General features: G+C 32.3%; 1 protein-coding gene and 1 long non-coding RNA gene across 2 annotated transcripts; one reads left to right on the plus strand and one right to left on the minus strand.

The window, feature by feature from the left end:
- The first annotated feature begins 4794 nt into the window (after positions 1-4794).
- LOC135951886 (putative nuclease HARBI1) lies at positions 4795-6643 on the plus strand. The gene is made up of 4 exons (XM_065501631.1): positions 4795-5087; positions 5147-5479; positions 5541-5685; positions 5761-6643. The coding sequence occupies exons 1-4, from the start codon at positions 4860-4862 to the stop codon at positions 6129-6131; spliced, it is 1077 nt and encodes a 358-aa protein (XP_065357703.1). The 5' UTR covers positions 4795-4859; the 3' UTR covers positions 6132-6643.
- Positions 6644-17818: 11175 nt separating this feature from the next.
- On the minus strand, positions 17819-19387 carry LOC135951096 (uncharacterized). The gene is made up of 3 exons (XR_010575953.1): positions 18881-19387; positions 18330-18821; positions 17819-17999 (listed from the first exon to the last, which is right to left on the minus strand). It is a non-coding gene; the product is annotated as an uncharacterized LOC135951096 (long non-coding RNA).
- Between the last annotated feature and the right edge of the window lie 355 nt (positions 19388-19742).

Here is a 19742-nt window from a genome sequence, read left to right on the forward strand (position 1 = left end):
TGACGCTCATTAAAATATTTTAGGTTGTTTGATTGAGACTTCTCAATGGATTCGGATGCCTCTTCCCTAATTAAGCTCAGATCTTCTCTTTCAGTGTACATATCCTGCAAATGTTCCGTCAATTCATCCGCCCCTTTGTTCTACCCCAAATAACAACCTACTTGGTGAATGCCCTGTTGCACTGTGAACTGTGTTATTAATAGCAAATTCAACTTTTAACAATTTATCGACCCAATCGGAGTGTTCAATGTGTTCTGATAACTTAGCCAACATGGCCCTTAAATCTCTATTTACCCTCTCCACTTGACCATTCGACTGAGGCGATGCTACAGAAGTTTTAACGTGTATTATGTTGTGTTCTGACAAAAACGAATTGAATTCGATAGACGTAAAACATGTACCGCGATCACTTGTTATTCGCCGTGGCCTACTATAATTTTCAAAATATTTGCGCAATGCACAGCACGCTTCCTTTGTTCCTGGGGCATTAACCGCATATAATTTTGTATTGATGGTAAAGGGCCAAAGTGGTCAATATGCAGTGTGTCAAAAGGAATAGGTTTTTTTTGTCGATATTATATAAATTTCTTTAATTTTTTCTGTGTGGAGTCGAGTTAAAAATGCACTTAAGGCAATTTCCTATAAATTTGTTTAACTTATCTCGCATATTTGGAAACCAATAGTATTTTTTTATTTGCTTCATACACTTCTCAATACCTACATGACCGTATTTCTCATGAGTTAACCGCATAATGTTTTCTTCTAGTTCAGCAGGAACATATAATTGCATTTGTCCCTTAGCGCCTAATCTAAAGACTAAACCGTTGTCTAAAACATAATCATCCAAGTCTCCTGCTTCCAACTTGTTTCGAATAACTTGTATATTCGTGTCCCTCGTTTGCGTAACCTGTATATTCATATCAATATCATCACCCTCAATAATAGCAATAACGGGTGCACGACTTAATGCATCAACGTGTGACATCAATTCGCCTCCACGGTGACGAATAATGTAGTCATAATTTTCCAATTCTAACGCCCATCTTGCTATTCTTGGGTTAATCAGTTTTTTACTCAAAGTCAGCGTAAGTGAGTTGCAGTCAGTTACTATTGTAAATGAAATTCCCTCCAAATATACTCGAAAACGCTTCTAGCTATATATAATCGCAAGAGTTTCTAGTTCGAAACTATGATATTTAGATTCAGCCTCCGAAGTACACTTTGAATAGTATGCAACCGGATGAAACTTTTTGTCTTGCTGTCTTTGCATCAGTATAGCTCCAAAGCCCTTTGCACTGGCATCAGTAGCTCTGTATCGCGAAGGGGGCTATATACAGCCAACACAGGACCACTAACTAATTTATGTTTTATAGTAAGAAAAGCTTTCTCACATTCATCTGTCCAAGTAAAAACTTTATTCTTTTTTAAATCTGTTAACGGTTTTGCTATTCTAGAGAAATCAAAAACAAATCGACGGAAGAATGAAAACAACCCTAAACATCTTTCTACTTCGTCATGATCTGCTGGTATTGGAAACTCCTGGATTGTTCTTATATTGTCATTATTAGGGCGTATACCGTTTTCATTTATTCGATAACCCAAATAGTCCAGTTCGCGATACGCGAATTTGCATTTTCCTAAGTTTAATTTTAACCCATCCTCCTTTAATGCACTTAACACCTCAGCTAAAATCTGTAAATGTTCCTCAATAATAAAACGCTGAAAAACAGCTCCAGCATTTTTAAGACCAAAAGGCATATAACAATATTCAAATTGTCCTAACGGAGTGACAAAGGCGGTGTACTTAATTGAGTCTTCATGCATCGGCACTTGGTGAAAGCTATTTTCTAGGTCAAGAGTTGAAAAAAAAATTTTATTACCTAAATAATCCAAACAGTCTTCGATAATGGGCAAAGGGTAATTATCCTTCAACGTAAGTTTATTTAATGACCGGTAATCGACGCACATTCTCAAATCTCCGTTCTTCCTCTTCACCAATACAATCGGGGATGCGTATGGAGAGTCACTAGGGCGGATTATGCCATATTGCAATAATTGCTCTTATTTAAGTTTTACCTCGCATTTCTCGCGATATGAAAGTCGACGAGGTCCGCAATATACCGGTACGTCATTAACTAATCTGATTTCCATATAATAATCTGTCGGTTTCCTAAGGTTATATATCTCGTTTAAATAGTTACTCTTAATAACCGACTTTAAAGAAAAAGCATCCACTGAGCTTAATTTACAATCGACATCTAATTCATTTTCAGTCTCTACCACACAAACTATTTGCGTTAATTCTTCATATTCTCCGTTTTCTTCAATAATTTCTAAATCACTTATAACACAACCGGACCCTGCCACTTCAGAAACAATTGTTTTATTCCCATTTTAAAATTTTGTTAAGCATTTACAATTACTTTTGTCACATTCATTAAATTTGTCGTATTCGTTTTCACCACTTTTTACATAAAATGGTAATATACTTAATAAATTAATATCATATTTCCTGATTGGAACCTTTACTACTTCCTGGGGAACTCTAATTCCCTCTCCTCTATCTCAGCTTTCGCAGCAATAGACTGCATCGGCACTACGTAACTAATACATGACTCATTCTGTTTTATTGTTCTTAACCGCAGTTGTTCATATATTTCGTGATACTTTGCGATCAAACAACGCTTCCAAACTTGCCTTCAAGTTTTTGTAGTCTTGCAGTCCGATGTTGATAACATGCTGCTTGGCCGTCCCTCCCAGCCGGCGACGAACTCCAACACACTTTTCTTTCTCAGTATACGCAGCAGAGTTTGTGTAGTCTTCGAACACAATGAACCATTTTTTTATATTATAATGGTCATCCCCAGTAAACAGCGGTACAGCAGTGTCAAGCTCTGCTAAATCAATATGACGATGACCGGAGGGTGCTGATTGTAAATTTTCCTCCAATGCCCGTATCTGTTCTTGCACTTTCAACATTTCCAAGCGCAGTTGTAAATTTTTTAGTTCGTCCTCGACAGCAACCCTAGTAGCGGAAGCGCCATCATTTGTGGTTTCAGGCACGTTTGTAAAAAAACTTCTGGCATCGGGCACGTTTACGGCAGACACGAATGTAGAATAACATTTAACAGCTGGTAAGTTGGCAGCAGGCGCATCAACATCAGGAACGTTGACAGCAGGTAGTTCAATAGCCGCGGCTTGATTGGCAGACGAGTAAATCGTTTAAAAATTTACCGGCATCATTGGCTATTTGATTTTCTGCCAGGCCATTATCATCAGCCAAGTATTCATCATCCTCCTTAGCAATTGTCTCATATAAGGCTTTGAGTTGGCTTAACGTGGCAGACTCGGGGAAATCGACGCCGGCTGCAGCAAGCGTACTCATAAGTGCTTGGCGACTTGGCCGCAAATCCATTTTTATTTTGTCCATCCTTTAATTTTCACGACTTTAATTTTTTCACTGGTACAACAGTTGTACCCCACACCTGATTTTATAATAAGCGAATTGAAAAGAGTCGGGATATTTGTACTTTATAATTTTATTATTACACGTATTGTTCCTTCTAGCTCACATTCAAGGCGAATTCATACAAGGTGGTGTCAGTTCTACAAAAACAACGATTGGTCTTAACAAATGTCAAAAAACCAAAATGAAAAATTTAAGAAATAAGTATTTAAACTTAATATAGTGTAGATAATTGAATAGTGAGGGCTTTACTTATTTATGCAAACAATAAATATTTTGTTAATATGCTTAGAATATGTAGATATTTAAATATAAAAACAAGCTTTGACAGTTCTTAGAACCAAAAAGCGAAAAAAAAATTATCAGCTGTTTGACTGACTCCACCTTGTATAAATTCGCCTTGCTCACATTTATAATTAGATTAACGGCCATTTTCACAATGTACGATTATTTCATTTTAACCGGAAAATTAACTAACTGTCGGTTTGTTTAACGGGGACCATTTAACCAACGGTTACCGATTTACGTTTCACCATCATTTGATTACTTAACCAAAGCATTCAGTAGAAAGTATGGCAATAATGCATACATTTGTTTACGAAAAATAGTGTAATGAGAGATTGAAATATAAAAAATTGTCTAAAAGACGGCATAAAAAATAATAATTTGTGTTTTCTTAGTGGTATATAATAAAAAAACGTATAAAACTCAAAAATATTAAGGTACCTAACTGTAAAATTTACAGAACAAACAACAATTACTGAAAACCAACAAGGAAAAGTGCACATTTGTTGTTTGGTTTGTAAGTGCAATATCCGGGTGGTATATGGATCACCCCGTGCAAAATTTACTTTTCTTCGCTTTAAACTTTTAAAAATTATAAATATTACAAAAATATAAATGTTTTTCCATGTTCTTTTATTATATTTCTTACAATTAAGATGCTAACCGGCGAAATTTATTCGGTTATATTTAACAGCAACTTTGTTGTTAAATAGTGTCAGTTAAGAATTAATCGTACATTGTGAAATTCATATTAGCCTAACTTGCGGTTAAAGTTCACGTTAACTTTTAATCGTACATTGTGAAAATGGCCGTAAAACGGAAATGCCCAACCCAAACATGGTTGCATTTCTTAAAGCCTGTTTTCTAAACCAGTAGTGCGATTCACTATGCTTTTTAAACCACAATTGTTTCGTTTAAAAATGTTAACCACAAAATTAACCATTTTGCTATTCACTAACACTTTAAACGATATCTGCTGGCGTTTAAAGCCAGCTGTTTCAGTCAGCTGTTATTTTTAGCAAAACAAATTGTGGTTTATTAACACCAGCATTTTTGGTGTGGTTTAATCTGTTTAGAAAAGTGTTTATCGTTATAATCGTGTAATATAATGGCTTTGGAGTATTTAGCCTACAATTTGTTTGATAATGAGCCAGTTGATAGTGCTCCTTCAGTCAACCGGCGTGATCTTCGTGATTCGGATAATCCTTTTGAGTTGGCAGCGACAGAATTTAAAAAACTCTACCGTTTAAGTCCGGAAATGGCTGAAGAAATTATTTTCCAACTTGATGATCTTTTAAAAGGTTCTAGGATCACTGGAATATCGTCTGAAAAACAGGTATATATGTACATAGTCAAATATTATTATAGAAAAAAAAATAAAAATATTCGTTGCAGGTGCTAGCGACTTTACGTTTCTATGCAACTGGATGTTACCAACGGCCTGTAGGAGAGCAATGGGGTATATCTATGAGCCAGTCGTCAGTAAGCCGTTGTATACATAGAGTAACTGATGCAATTAACAATACGATGTTTTGTGCAAAGATAAAGTTCCCAATGACTCGGGAAGAACGTCAAACTGCAAAAGCAATTTTTGCATCAGCTTCTTCACCTTTTGTTGCGGGTACAATCGGTGCAATTGATTGCACACATGTAGCAATATTAGCCCCAAAAAGTCATGAAGAAGCTTACGTCAATCACCATAGCTACCACTCAATTAATGTTCAAATGGTAAGTAAAACTTTAAAACAAAAAAAAAACAATGAAATTGTTTTTATTGACATACGTGCAGATATGTGATCCAAATTTGAAGATTTTAAATGTTAATGCTAAATACCCAGGAGCACGGCATGATTCTTACATATGGAGCTCCTCTGCTGTTCGAAGAGTCATGCAGCGAAGTTTCGAAAATGGAAACCACAATATGTTTTTAATTGGTATGTATAATTAAGATATATTTACATAAAAAAACTAAAAATATCAATTTATTAAAAACACATAAAAATCTACAGGAGATTCTGGATACCCTTTGGAGCCATGGTTAATGACTCCTCTACCAAACCAATTAGAAGGAAGTTCTAAATTTCGTTATAATGAGGCCTTGTGTAAGGCTCGTAATCCTGTTGAACGACTGTTTGGCGTCCTAAAAGGAACTTGGCGATGCTTATCTAAGCAAAGAATCCTTTTATATGATCCAGGCTTTGCCGGAAAAGTTGTTAACGCCTGCGCAACGTTACATAATATAAATTTACATGACCAAAGCTATGAAACAGAGTTTGAGACTTCAGTGACTCATACAAGTCGCGATTTGGTAGATCAAAATCTACCATCCTCAATAGCGAAACGTGTCCAAGACCGCTTAATTGCAAATTATTTTACATAGGCAATATTAATATACATACGTACATATTATGTATATGTATTGTTTTTATACCCTACACCACCATAGTGCGGAGGGTATATTGGGTTTTTGCAGATGTTTGTAATGTGTAAAAATATTGTCCCAACACCCACATTAAAGCCGATCGGTATAGATATCTATACAAATTTTGCTCAAAAAAAGTTTTATATATACGGAATTCAAATCACCAAATTTTATTATGATCGGTCCATAAATACTCATAGCTCCCATATAAGGCCTTCTTCCGAAAATCACTTTAATGAGCATAAATCTCTTAAAAATGTTGGTATACACATAAAATTCAACAATCGGTCCATAATTAGTCATAGCTCCAATATAAGGCCCTCTACCGAAAATCATTCACGAAAATAAATTACTGAAATTTTAAAAGAAAAATATTTTTGTTCATTAACTTAGTGTAGGGTATTACATGGTCGGGCTTGACCGACCATACTTTCTTACTTGTTATGTGTATGTTTGCCTATTTTATTAAATAAAACCATTTTTTTTAAATAAAAGTAAAACGACTTTATTCAATTATTTATTTATTTATTATATTGAAAAAAAATTGTGCTATTGGAACATTGGCAGTGGGTACTATTAATAAATAAATAAAAAGATTAATTAAACATGCAAACAAAACAAAATAACAAAAATTGTAAAAAAAAAACATTAAAAATAAGTACAAAGAAAACAATTCAAGTGACAAACAACTAAAATTAATAAAAAGCAACTAAAATTAAATAACAAAAATAAAAAAACATATAGAATAAAAAGCTATTAAAAAAACTGTATTGGCACATAAGCAGTGGGTTATTTAAAATGTTAAATAAAAAATAAATAAAAAGATAAATTAAACACCATTCAAAGAAATAAATAAAACAAAAATTTTATAAAATAAACATTAAAAATAATAAAGCAAACAATTCATGAGACAAACAAAACGAATACAAAGCAATAAAAATAAATAACAAAAATGAAAAATATATACATGAAAATTATTTACTCTTTAAGTCTGAAACAAAAAATCAAGGATAGTTATTAAAAAGGCCTTATTCATAATCAATTTTTATATTTATTACAGGTTTATAAAACAAATAAAATTAAACATCTATTATGAATAAGGGGGTAAACCTCTGATAAATTATTATGAATAAGACTCATAGTATAGCCACTCGATAATGGCACTATTACATTAACGTTTTACTTGTTTATTGTAATTAAAAATGAGAGCCTTAACCATAATGTTTTTTAAAAGGTTTATAAAAAGCTTAAGATAAAAAATTTAAATGCTCAGTGTTACTTACATTTTGCTTATTACATTGCCTAAATTGGTAATCGCAGTGGCAGTTTGTTTAAGGCCTTCCGCCATCGATTTTATGGCATCGGCCATAATTTTGTTAGTGGCTACGTTGGAAGCGCAACATTCGGATAGCATCTATAAAAAAAATAAAAAAGCAAAAACAATTAAAGATTCATTCTAATTGTTAATTAAACGTTAATTACTACCTTTAAGGCATCAGCCTGTTTGCTTGCTACTTCCAAGAATTGTTTTTTTGTTTCACTGTCGTCCTCAGCCCGTTTTCTTTTCAGCCCTCTTCGTGGTGTCCTCTTGGAAGTGCTAGGAGTATCACATCGCAAATCAAATATTTCTTCTGTATTTGATGGCGATGGCAATACAATATCTTCGCCATCTTCAAGAAGAATTTGAAGATTCTAATGGAAAAAAGAATTTGCTGTAGCTAATCATACATATTGGGTGTGTTCGTAAATGCAGTATGATTGCATTACTGCTGCAAATTAAAAGTTTAGTGTTCGAAAAAGCATATTTGCCATTATTGCTTTACGTCAAATGTTTTTAATGCAAATTGTTGGCAGTGATCCCGCAAATTTGTGCAACCAATGCATCATTAAGTTATATGTTGCAAAAGTTTGCAGGTCGTGGCATCAGTGATGCACAAATTTACTGCATTTACCTCTTCCATTGGAATATTTTCGGTAACGGATTCGTGGCCCTCTATGTAGTCATTTCCGATGACAGCAACTACCCGCCTTTCCATATCACTTAAGGCCTCCTGTGTCAATGGCCTATTTCCAGTTAGCGCTTGTTGCCTTTTTCGATCTCGTGCTTTGGTACTGGTTCGACTTTTTAATTCTTTCCAAACCTTTGTAAATACGAACAATTTTAAAATTTTTTATATTTATTCTAGTTTATTTACTTACCGCCTGCCACTGGTTGACCGCTTTAACCGCCCCGCCAAGACAATTAAGGGTTTCCGACAATTCGGCCCACTTCTTGTCGCACTCCAATTTTCCGTGCATCTTTTTAAATTTTCCGCCAGCAAGTCCCGGGTTGTTTACCATGAAGTCAACCATTTGACTTAGCTGCTCGGCAGACGCACGGCTTCTTTTTGTAGAAGTACTAGCCATTCTAAAATAAAAAAATGATTAATAAAATAACAAAAATTTGTTGTGTTTACTTACCTTGCACAAAACTTTACAAATAAAAGGAATTTGTTTTGTTTTTTTTGTATTCTTCTTTGTTCTTTTCTCCTATTTTGACATTTCGCTTGGCAGAGTTGCCACGTAATATCAATTTGAAAACAGAGAAATATAAAACTGTTTACCGTGGTTAAAAATAAGTTAGTGAATCACAAAGTGGTTAGTGCAAACATCAGAATGTGTGGTTAAAGTTAACACCTGCTAAAGTGTTATAAGTTAGTGAATCGCACTACAGGGTTGTTATTTATAAAAAGGAGTATCATACAGAGTTGTATTTTTAAGGTATGAGTAGCTAGATGACAAATCACTACATATTAAATCATTTACGGCCATTTACAGCCATTTTCACAATGTACGATTATTTCATTTTAACCGGGAAATTAACTAACTGTCGGTTTGTTTAACGGGGACCATTTAACCAACGGTTACCGATTTACGTTTCACCATCATTTGATTACTTAACTAAAGCATTCAGTAGAAAGTATGGCAATAATGCATACATTTGTTTACGAAAAATAGTGTAATGAGAGATTGAAATATAAAAAATTGTCTAAAAGACGGCATAAAAAATAATAGTTTGTGTTTTCTTAGTTTTATAATAAAAAAAACGTATAAAACTCAAAAATATTAAGGTACCTAACTGTAAAATTTACAGAACAAACTGAACAACAATTACTGAAAACCAACAAGCAAAAGTGCACATTTGTTGTTTGGTTTGTAAGTGCAATATCCGGGTGGTATATGGATCATCCCGTGCAAAATTTACTTTTCTTCGCTTTACACTTTTAAAAATTATAAATATTAAAAAAATATAAATGTTTTTCCATGTTCTTTTATTATATTTCTTACAATTAAGATGCTAACCGGCGAAATTTGTTCGGTTATATTTAACAGCAACTTTGTTGTTAAATAGTGTCAATTAAGAATTAATCGTACATTGTGAAATTCAAATTAGCCTAACTTGCGGTTAAAGTTCATGTTAACTTTTAATCGTACATTGTGAGAATGGCCGTTAATATGCTATTATTTGATTTAAACTATCGGTAGGCAAGAAGCACGCGAACATTTTCTTAAAGTTTATGGTGATTTGAAATTCATGCAATATTTAAAACATCCACATATTTGCAAAAATATGCTTGAATGAGATTAAAATGATGTACGATATGTTATTTTTCTTTTCCAAGTTTTTTGTCTTATTTCAGCGAATATGTATTGTTACGTTTTAACCTTTTCAAAACGTTTGGTTTATTTCCTTTAAATAAACCGGATACTTTTGATTGCAAATAAAAGCCGCTTAGTAGTTTGAAAATTGAACAACTCATTATTTATTTAAAAATGTACAACAGAATTAAATATTCACTCAATGTTTTTTATACACGTTTGCAAATTCGCAGAAATACAGACACAATTTATAATGTACACGAATTTACTTGAAAAACACAACACACTTTAAGGCACTCAGTTGATGTTTATTCGAAAAGCGTCTCTGATAAACTTGTTGCGGGTGGGATAGCCTAATCTGTCTGGCAGCTACGCCACTGGCGAATGAGGGAAGGTTTCGTTACCCCTTATGCACCCGCCTCTGACCATAAAAAAATTTTGCGTGGGGGTACCATAAGGGAACGCTAGGGACGACACATATTGCTTCAATGTCCCTCAAAAGATTATAAAATTGTATATGGGAAGGGTCTATTTGACCTGGAGCCACCACTCCTGCCATATCCCAGTGGATTTCTAATAATATTAATGGGAAAGGGCCTATTTCTCTGGAGCCACCACTCCTGCCCAAGTCCCAGTGGTTTTGATGTTAATTTGGGAGGGGCTAAATGATTTGGAGCCACCACTCCTGCCCACATACATCCCGGTGGTTTTAGTTAAAGTTGGGGAGGGGCGAATTGTCCTGGAGCCACCACTCCTGCCCACATCCCAGTGGATTTTTGGTGTTTATTTACCTGTAAAGAAAAGAAAAAGAGAAGAAAAATATTATTTATTAAGGGATACACAATAATTCTGGAACGATACCTTCCACCACCTTGATTCCGCAGTCCAGAATAGTTGGTCCAAATCCTGTAAGAAAAAGTAAATAAGAGAGAATTAATGTTTACAATTATACTTACTTGTTTATGTGCTGAAAATCGTCTTCAATTAAAAAAATGCAGTACACAGCTGATAGTAAAAAAATATTTTTAGATGTGTTTAGTTAGCTTAATAAGTAGTACTAAAAGGTAACAGAGTTGTATTTTCATTGAAAAAAATATTGAAAATTTTAAAATTATTCAAATTATAAGTTATGAATGAAATCAATCTGATGTTACTAAAATTGCTGACAGCCTGGTAGAATAATGTTGAAAATGAACTTGTTATTTTCTACTTAGTTAATTTCAAATCAAATATGTTTTGAATATAAAATTATATATGAATTTTGTTTTAATAAAATTTTCTTCACTTCTGTTCATAACTTTAACTTGATAACAAGAATTCATTTATACTTCAATAACTTTTAATAGGTTATGGGCCTTTTGTCTCGCGTTTAAGAATCCTTGTTTAATTGTGCTGAATATTACTAAACTGAAATGAGTTCAACTTCGTTAAGTTTTCCGTTCGAAAAGTTACGTGGTCGTGAAAATTTCGATGTTTGGCGGAGACATGCGAAATCATGTTTAGTAATCAAAAATTGTTGGAAAGTCGTTCAAAACGGCATATCAGATCCGCAAGATCAAGATTCAAATGAACGTGCTCTTGCTGAAATAACTCTGATGATTGAACCAACCAATTTTGCACACATTGCAACGGCAACAACAGCTAAGGAAGCCTGGGATTCTCTTGTTTGTGCATATGAAGATAACGGATTAACAAGAAAGGTTGAATTATTGAAACAGCTTGTGCAACTAAAACTTGGAGATTTTAATTCAATGCAAGGTTATGTGAATGCTATGGCAATGACATCATTGAAGGTTAAAAATGCTGGTCTTAACATTGATGACGAACTAACAGCATCTCTAATGCTTGCTGGTCTTCCTGACGATTTCCGTGCTTTAGTGATGGCTGTGGAAAATTCAAAAACCAATTTAACCGTAGATGCAATCAAGAACTTGTTGCTTCAAGATGCTAAGTTTGATAACAACAGTAGTGATAATGCATTAATAACAAAAAATAAATTTAAAAATAAAAAGTTTAAGTGTCACTCGTGTAATCAAGTTGGTCATTTTAGTAAAAATTGTCCCAACAAGAAAAATGTAAAGGTGAACAATGAAAAAACTAAAAACAATGGTTCGATATTATTTGCGGCGTTATTTTCGAATAGTAAAAACTCAAACGAATGGTATGTAGATTCGGGAGCAACATCACATATGACAAATAATGCAAGTTATCTATCTAATAAAAAAGAAGTAAATAATAAAGAAATTATAGTGGCAAATAATAACAAAATGCCTATATCATGTGTTGGTGATATACAAATGTTGTTGGAAACTGAAAATGGAAAGCGCCATAGTCTTGTTAAAAACGTTGAATATATACCGGATTTGTGTAGTAATTTACTTTCTGTTCACCAAATGACTAAAAACGGAAATAAGGTGATATTTGAAAAAAATTGTTGTAAAATATTTAACAACAAAATGAATTAATTGGAAAAGCGTTTGTTGAAAATGATCTGTATCGGTTGAATTGCAAAGTTATTAAACCAAATGAAAAAGCATTTATTGTTAATGAAAATGCAGATTTGTGGCATCGTCGGATGGGACACATTTGTAATGAAAATTTAAAGAAAGTTAAAGAATCGTGTTACGGTATAAGTACTGATGTAAAAACTAATCAAAAGTGTGTTACATGCATAAATGGAAAACAGACAAGAAATCCGTTCAAAGAGTCTATTAACCGTGCTACGTGCTTACTTGAATTAATTCATTCTGACATTGTTGGTCCTTTTAAGCAAACATCTTTTTCGGGAAATCGGTATTTATTAACATTTGTTGACGATTACTCACGTAAAGTCTTTGCAATTCCAATTAAAAGAAAGTCCGATGTTTATAACGAATTTGTAAAATTTAAAAATTTAGTTGAAAATCAGTGTTCAAAGAAAATTAAAATTTAACGCACGGACAATGGTACAGAATATGTAAATAAAATTTTTTCAAAATTTTTGCAACAAAATGGTATAATTCATCAAAAAACATGTCCCTACACTCCCGAGCAAAATGAAGAAATTTGGACAGATAAGAAACCTACGTTAAAACATTTGAGAGTATTTGGTTGCAAAGCTATGGTTCACATTTCAAAAAATAAACGGAAGAAGTTGGACAAGAAATCATTAAATGGTATTCTGGTGGGATACAGTTCAGAATCAAAAGCATATCGAATTTTTAATCCAAATACAAAAGAAATTATAACAAGCAGAGATGTTGTTTTCTTTGAAAATGAAAAATTAGAAAGATGCGAAAATAATAACTTTTATTTTCCAATTTTAATTAATGAGATTGACGAAAATCAGAATGAAGAATTAAATTGTGAAGAGGATATTGATATGTCTAACACTACAGAGGTTGAAACAGACTCCATATTTAGTGGTGAGGATTTCGTGGGATTTTCTGAAGAAGACAACAATATCGAACAAGAAGACGTAATTATCGAAAGTAATATAGTAAATCCACCCAAGAGAACTAACAAAAGATCAAGAGAAGATGATGTGATTGAACTTCGAAGATCAGAGAGAATTTCTAAAAAACCAAGACATTCATATAACTTTTGTGCTACAAAATTTGTATCCGAAGATCCCACTACAGTTAAGCAAGCATTATCATCGCCATATGCAGCAGAATGGTCACAAGGAATGAAAGAAGAATATAATTCATTGATGGATAATAATACTTGGACATTAACAGAATTACCTACTAATAAAAAAGCAATTTCGTCTAAATGGGTTTTTAAAACTAAAACAAATGTAGCTGGTGAAGTTATTAGAAGGAAAGCAAGATTAGTGGCTAAAGGTTACAGCCAAGAAAAAGGTATCGACTATAACGAAACTTTTGCTCCAGTAGTAAGGTATGAATCAATTAGATATTTAATTGCATTAGCAGTCGGTCATGATTTAATTATTCACCAAATGGATGCTGTAACTGCGTTCCTTAATGGTACATTAAAAGAAGAAATTTATATGAAGCAACCAGAAGGTATGGATGATGGCTCAGGAAAAGTATGTAAACTTCAGAAATCTATTTACGGGCTTAAACAAGCAAGTCGTGTATGGAATGAGACACTAAACAAAGTTTTATTAGATTTGGATGTTAAAAGAAGTGAAGTTGATCAGTGTATTTATTATCATGTAACAGCAAACAAAATATTATTTATTGCAATTTATGTGGATGATGTTTTAATATTTGCAAATGATAATAAAACAATCAACGATGTTAAACAAAAATTAATGAGCAACTTTAAAATGAAAGATATGGGAGAAGCTTCATCTATATTAGGAATTCGAATAACTCGTACTCAAAATTCAATAAAGTTAGATCAATCTCAATATATTTCTAATGTATTGACTCGTTTTGGTATGGAAGATTGTAACCCTGTTAATACACCTGTCGATTGTAATCAGAAAATATCAGCTGAACTTTGTCCAAAGAACAATGATGCAAAAAAACAAATGTCAAATGTACCATATATGGAGGCAATTGGGTGTTTACTGTTTGCTGCTCAAGTAACACGTCCTGATATCTGCTATATAGTAAATATTTTAAGCAGATATGGTGGGAATCCAGGAAAGGCACATTGGGAAGCAGTAAAACGTGTAATGCGATATCTCAAGGGTAGTTTAAATAAAGGTCTTATATACACTAAAGGTGATGATGAACTGACTGGGTATTGTGATGCAGATTGGGCAAGTGATATTGACGAAAGGCGTTCAACAACAGGGTACCTATTTACTCTTCAATCTGGTGCTATATCTTGGTGCACTAAGCGTCAGAAAACTATTGCCTTATCCACAACTGAAGCGGAGTTTATGTCAATGGTTGCAGCTATACAAGAAGCAATATGGCTAAAAAGATTAGAAAATGAGATTTCTCTAAATCCTATGAAAACGATGAATCTGCATTGTGATAATAAAAGTGCCATACATGTTGCTCTAAACAATGCATATTCATCTCGAACCAAACACATTGATGTAAGGGTAAAATTTATTCGTGAATGTTTTGAAAATAAGATAATTAATTTAAAATATTTGTCCACAAATAATATGTTAGCAGATTTACTAACCAAAGGTGTTCCTTTTCCAAAACTAAAAATACTCACGGATAAGTTTGGCCTAAAATAATATTGTTTATTATTCTTTATTTTAACTTGCTATTTTTTATTAAAACCAAATAACATGTTCAGGGAAGATGTTGAAAATGAACTTGTTATTTTCTACTTAGTTAATTTCAAATCAAATATGTTTTGAATATAAAATTATATATGAATTTTGTTTTAATAAAATTTTCTTCACTTCTGTTCATAACTTTAACTTGATAACAAGAATTCATTTATACTTCAATAACTTTTAATAAATAAGGTGGAGTAGTATGAAAAGTGGGTGTTATAATGAAGCTGGAGAAGATGAAGGCCTAATAATAAATAATTGGGAAAAATCCGCCAAAAATGTATTGGAGGTTTGGGAAAATATAATATATTTAAGTTTTCACCATATTTAATATATTCCCTATGTAAGATTAGAAACAGCGGGAGAAACATTTGAGTGTCCATATTTAAAATGCGGCGCGAAAATAGGAATAAATAGTTACTTATGTTGGAAAGGAAAATAGGCGGCAAAGAAGTTGGAAGTATATAGAAGAAATAAAATGATAGGAGATATACCTTGAGCTTAAGTCAGTATGAATTTACAAGTCTTATGGCTATGAACATATATCGAGTATGTGGTAAAGCACAAAGAAAAACCCTATAAATTTTTCTGAAGAAACTAAGTTTAAATAATTTTTTTAATAAGAAAAAAGATAAAACATAAGTGTCTAAAATAATGTAATGTGAATATTTATTTTACAATCAACATAAATATCTATTAATGTTTTGCGAATTTTGTATAAAAATTTCGTGTAATATAGATGTGAAATACATTGAAACAAGAAGATATTAATAAGATTTTTTTTGGTGACCAAATTTCTTTTGTGCGGTTGCACATACATAGCTGGCTATTCTCACAATCAAACAAACAGAGGAATATACTGGGACCAAGTAATATGTTGTGTCCAAGGAGGAAATTGTTCTTTGGTATGAAAAGGGAAAAGGACAGCCATAAGAGGATAGCCAGGTAACAAATTTATTATAAATTCAAATAAAATCCCGAGACTCTACAGAATTTTTAATATGCGAAGAGAAATGTAGCAGAAATATCTATAAAGTATCAATAATTGAAAAATAAAAGTAATAGCCACTGAAGATTAGACTATATAAAGCATTTATTGTCCTAATTGAAAGTATACAAGATAATTTAAAGATACATTGTATTAAAAGAAAAGGTTATAAATAAAAGTGCCAAATATAAAAAAAGTAAAAACATAGCTATTGTAGAATTAAGTACTTTTTTAAGATAGATTTAATATATATGAGTTGTGTAATTGTGTGAAAATATTGTGTCTTACGTGAGTGTGTTGTATCTGTGTTAGAAAAGAAAAAAACAAAACAGCCTGAAAAGAAAAAGATCAAATATTAATTTGTATATATAGTGAGTCCCCGAAAGAAAAAAACTGTTATTCCACTAGTGCTCAAATTAAAAGCGGAAAAAAACAATAATTAGCAAAGAAAGATTTAGGAAATAAATTGGATTAATGAACTTCAGGGAGCTCCTTTAAGTTTCAGAAAATTGAAAACCATAGTAGTAAAAATATAAAAGAAAATTTAATAATTTGAGCTCTTGAAAATATACTAAGGCAAAGATTAAAAATTAGAAAAGTTATTTGTTTACTTATAGTGAATTTAAACATATATATGCAAATTAGAAAGTAACGGCTGAAAAATAAAAAAAAGATTATATACTGTATTATAAGATTTATCGTTAAGTTTAGTATTATTATTGTTATTTTTTTTTTTCAACTTTATTAGTATAAAAAAAGGAAATAAATCGTTAGTTTAGTTTAATATTATTTTAAATTTTAAAAAAAAAATGTTATTGTTTATAAGTTAAAAAAACAAAACAAAAAAAAATATGTTGGCTTAAATAATTGAGGTTTGGGCAATGGTAGATTGGTAAGTGAAATCAAGGTCAGGTGGGATTTGGGGTTGAAAACCAAATTGTAACGGACAATTTCTTTTTGACTAGATTGGGAGGGCAAATAATGGGAATAACATCTATCTCATCGTAATGGTTCTTGTGTTTGTTAATCTATGTTTTAGGTTCGTTAGTTTCAGTTTTCAAATGTTTCTTTTTTTCATGTTCGGAAACGCGTCAGGCGAGAAGGGTTGGGACCTCCTGAGAGTCATCGAAATAAAAGAGTTATTTGAGATTTTGGTTGTATAGTCTTATTTTCTTTAAATTATAAAATCTAATGGCAGTGTAGAATTGTGTATCATTTGATAACCTCTCGTGTTCATATTAGCAACGGGGTTAGTTGTATCGGATGTTATACGTATCAATCGTAGCTCTCTTTGTAATCAGTACATAGTGAAGTACGATGGACACTGCAAATGATTTTTAATTTAACTTAAATTCCATTTTTTTAAAACGCAAGAACCTCATAAGAAATATTAACCACCTCGACATTCAAATCCGTCTATCGTTGCCAACACCTGAAAAAAAAAATTTGTCTTAATCAAAGCAAAGTTAACGAATATTTGTTTAAATTTATCATTATTCATATAAATTATATTTATTCATATTCGATTCTTTTTATCTTATTTTTTTTTTACAATTTTTGATTTATTTATTTTATCTATATATTTTTTTTGCTTTTCCATATTTATCTTTATTAGTTTATGTAGTTATATTTTTTTATATATTGTTTTATTATTATTTTATTTTACTTTTATTATTATTTTATTATCAAATCCAATTTTCTTTATTATTTTATATTATTTTATTTATTTTTATTACCTTATATTTTTTTCTTAATTTATGAATGTTTTTTTTTACATTTCCTTTTGGCTGTTAATCCTTTTTTTTATAACAAAAATATTTAAAAGCTCCATCTATAATTTCAATCATAATATCCTGGTACAAAAATCACTTAACGGTTACAGTCCAGTATATTATGAACAATAGCCCACCTAATACGAGATCACGTAAAAGAAACAGACAGGTACGGTTTGACCTAAATCGATCTTCTCCTCACGTCTTATACAAAATTTGCAAACCCAATACTCCTAAAACTAAAATCACATTAGAAATGGCAAAAAAAAAATCAAAATAACGATCAAATTAGGGATATTTCAAAAGCAATCCCAATGTACCACAAGGAGTTAATGTTTTGCCAACAGATTTATTAGCACAGGGAACTAGTAGACAACCTAATCAATCTAACAATCTAGAAAAGATAGAAGAATCTATAAAGAAACTAGTTGATTAGGGTGTAAATTCTCATGTAGCCGATATCAAGAAAACTATGGCGCAATTGACATCGACAATTAGTAGGCTCAGTATTGTGGTACAACAAACTCAACACGAAAACCGCAAATTAATGGAGGCAAACTTACCAAATGTATCCAAAACATTACATGAAGGACAACAACAAATGGATATCTCTGGCATGCAACCACAACTGTCTTATTCATCGAGAGCTTCGTCAGTATGTAGTGATGAATCCCGAAGCTATAGCAGGCCACGTATTGATAAATGGGGACTGGAATTTGATGGTGACAGTAATAGACTCGCCGTAGAAGATTTTGTCTTTCGCCTCGAACGTCTCCAGGGTCAATATGGTGTTTCGTGGAAAGAAGTGCTTGACAATTTCCATCTTTTAGTCAAAGGAGCTGCTGAAAAATGGTATTGGTTGTTTATCCAAACCAATTATGTGTCGGAATGGTCCACTTTGAAGTCCGCATTGTTAAAACAGTATAGATCTATGAGATCAAGTTTCGAAATGAGAGATATGGTCGAAAGGAAACAGTTGCCAGGAGAATCAATCGATGCTTTTTTCTTTGCAATGACACAGTTCATATCTCGCCTAACCATTTCAATGCCAGAAGCTGAAATGATTATAATGATAAAAAAGAATATTAGAGAGTCAATAGGAAGAATAGTTTACCCGATGGCTGTAGCATCTGTTGAGGAATTAAGAACGTGCTGTTTAGATGCTGAAAAAACTTTTCTGAAGAAAGAAGTTAGGCCGCAACCACCAGTAATGAATCGTTATACTAGGCACGTGAATGAAATGTATAACGAACCGCAGGAAATCCAAAAAAATATTGATGTGGATAGTGAAGAAGTAGCAGCTATAAGATTAGTAAGCACTAATAATTCAGCTTCGAAAACACCACTTATTTGTTGGAACTGCCGCCAAAACGGTCACATGTTTATGGACTGCCCGGCCGATCAGAGGACGATTTTTTGCTATCGGTGTGGAAAACCGAATACTATAGCTCCAAACTGCGATAATTGCCGTAATAGAAATTTTGTCAGGAACGAAGAGAAGGCGGGGGACCATCGTTCCACAAGCATCCCGCAAAACAATCTATAAAGATAAATAAAATTATTAATTTACCAAAAGAAACCAAAAGATTTAATAAATTTATATCACAACAAAAACATTTATATACCCTAGAAGAAAGGCAACAAAATTATGATAAAATAAAACACCGAATTTTCAATTCTGAAATTTATAATAGGAAACCAGCATTAACCAGGAGAATAAAGAAGTTGAGACAAAAATTTCCAGAAAGAAGGCGTAATAGAAAACTTGCAATTGATGCCATAAAAACAGCAGATAATAAATCACCTGATCCCAGACCATACGCTGAGTTTACGATTGGAAATGTTACCGTGAAAGGTCTTCTTGATACAGATGCTTCTGTAAGCATTCTGGGTAAAGGATGTAGGGAAATTATAGAGCAATTAAACATGTCAATAGTACCCATATTTTCTATAATTACCATAGCTAGTGGACATGA

This window comes from Calliphora vicina, chromosome 2, assembly GCF_958450345.1.
Source record: "Calliphora vicina chromosome 2, idCalVici1.1, whole genome shotgun sequence".
In the NCBI taxonomy this organism is placed as follows: Eukaryota; Metazoa; Arthropoda; class Insecta; order Diptera; family Calliphoridae; genus Calliphora; species Calliphora vicina.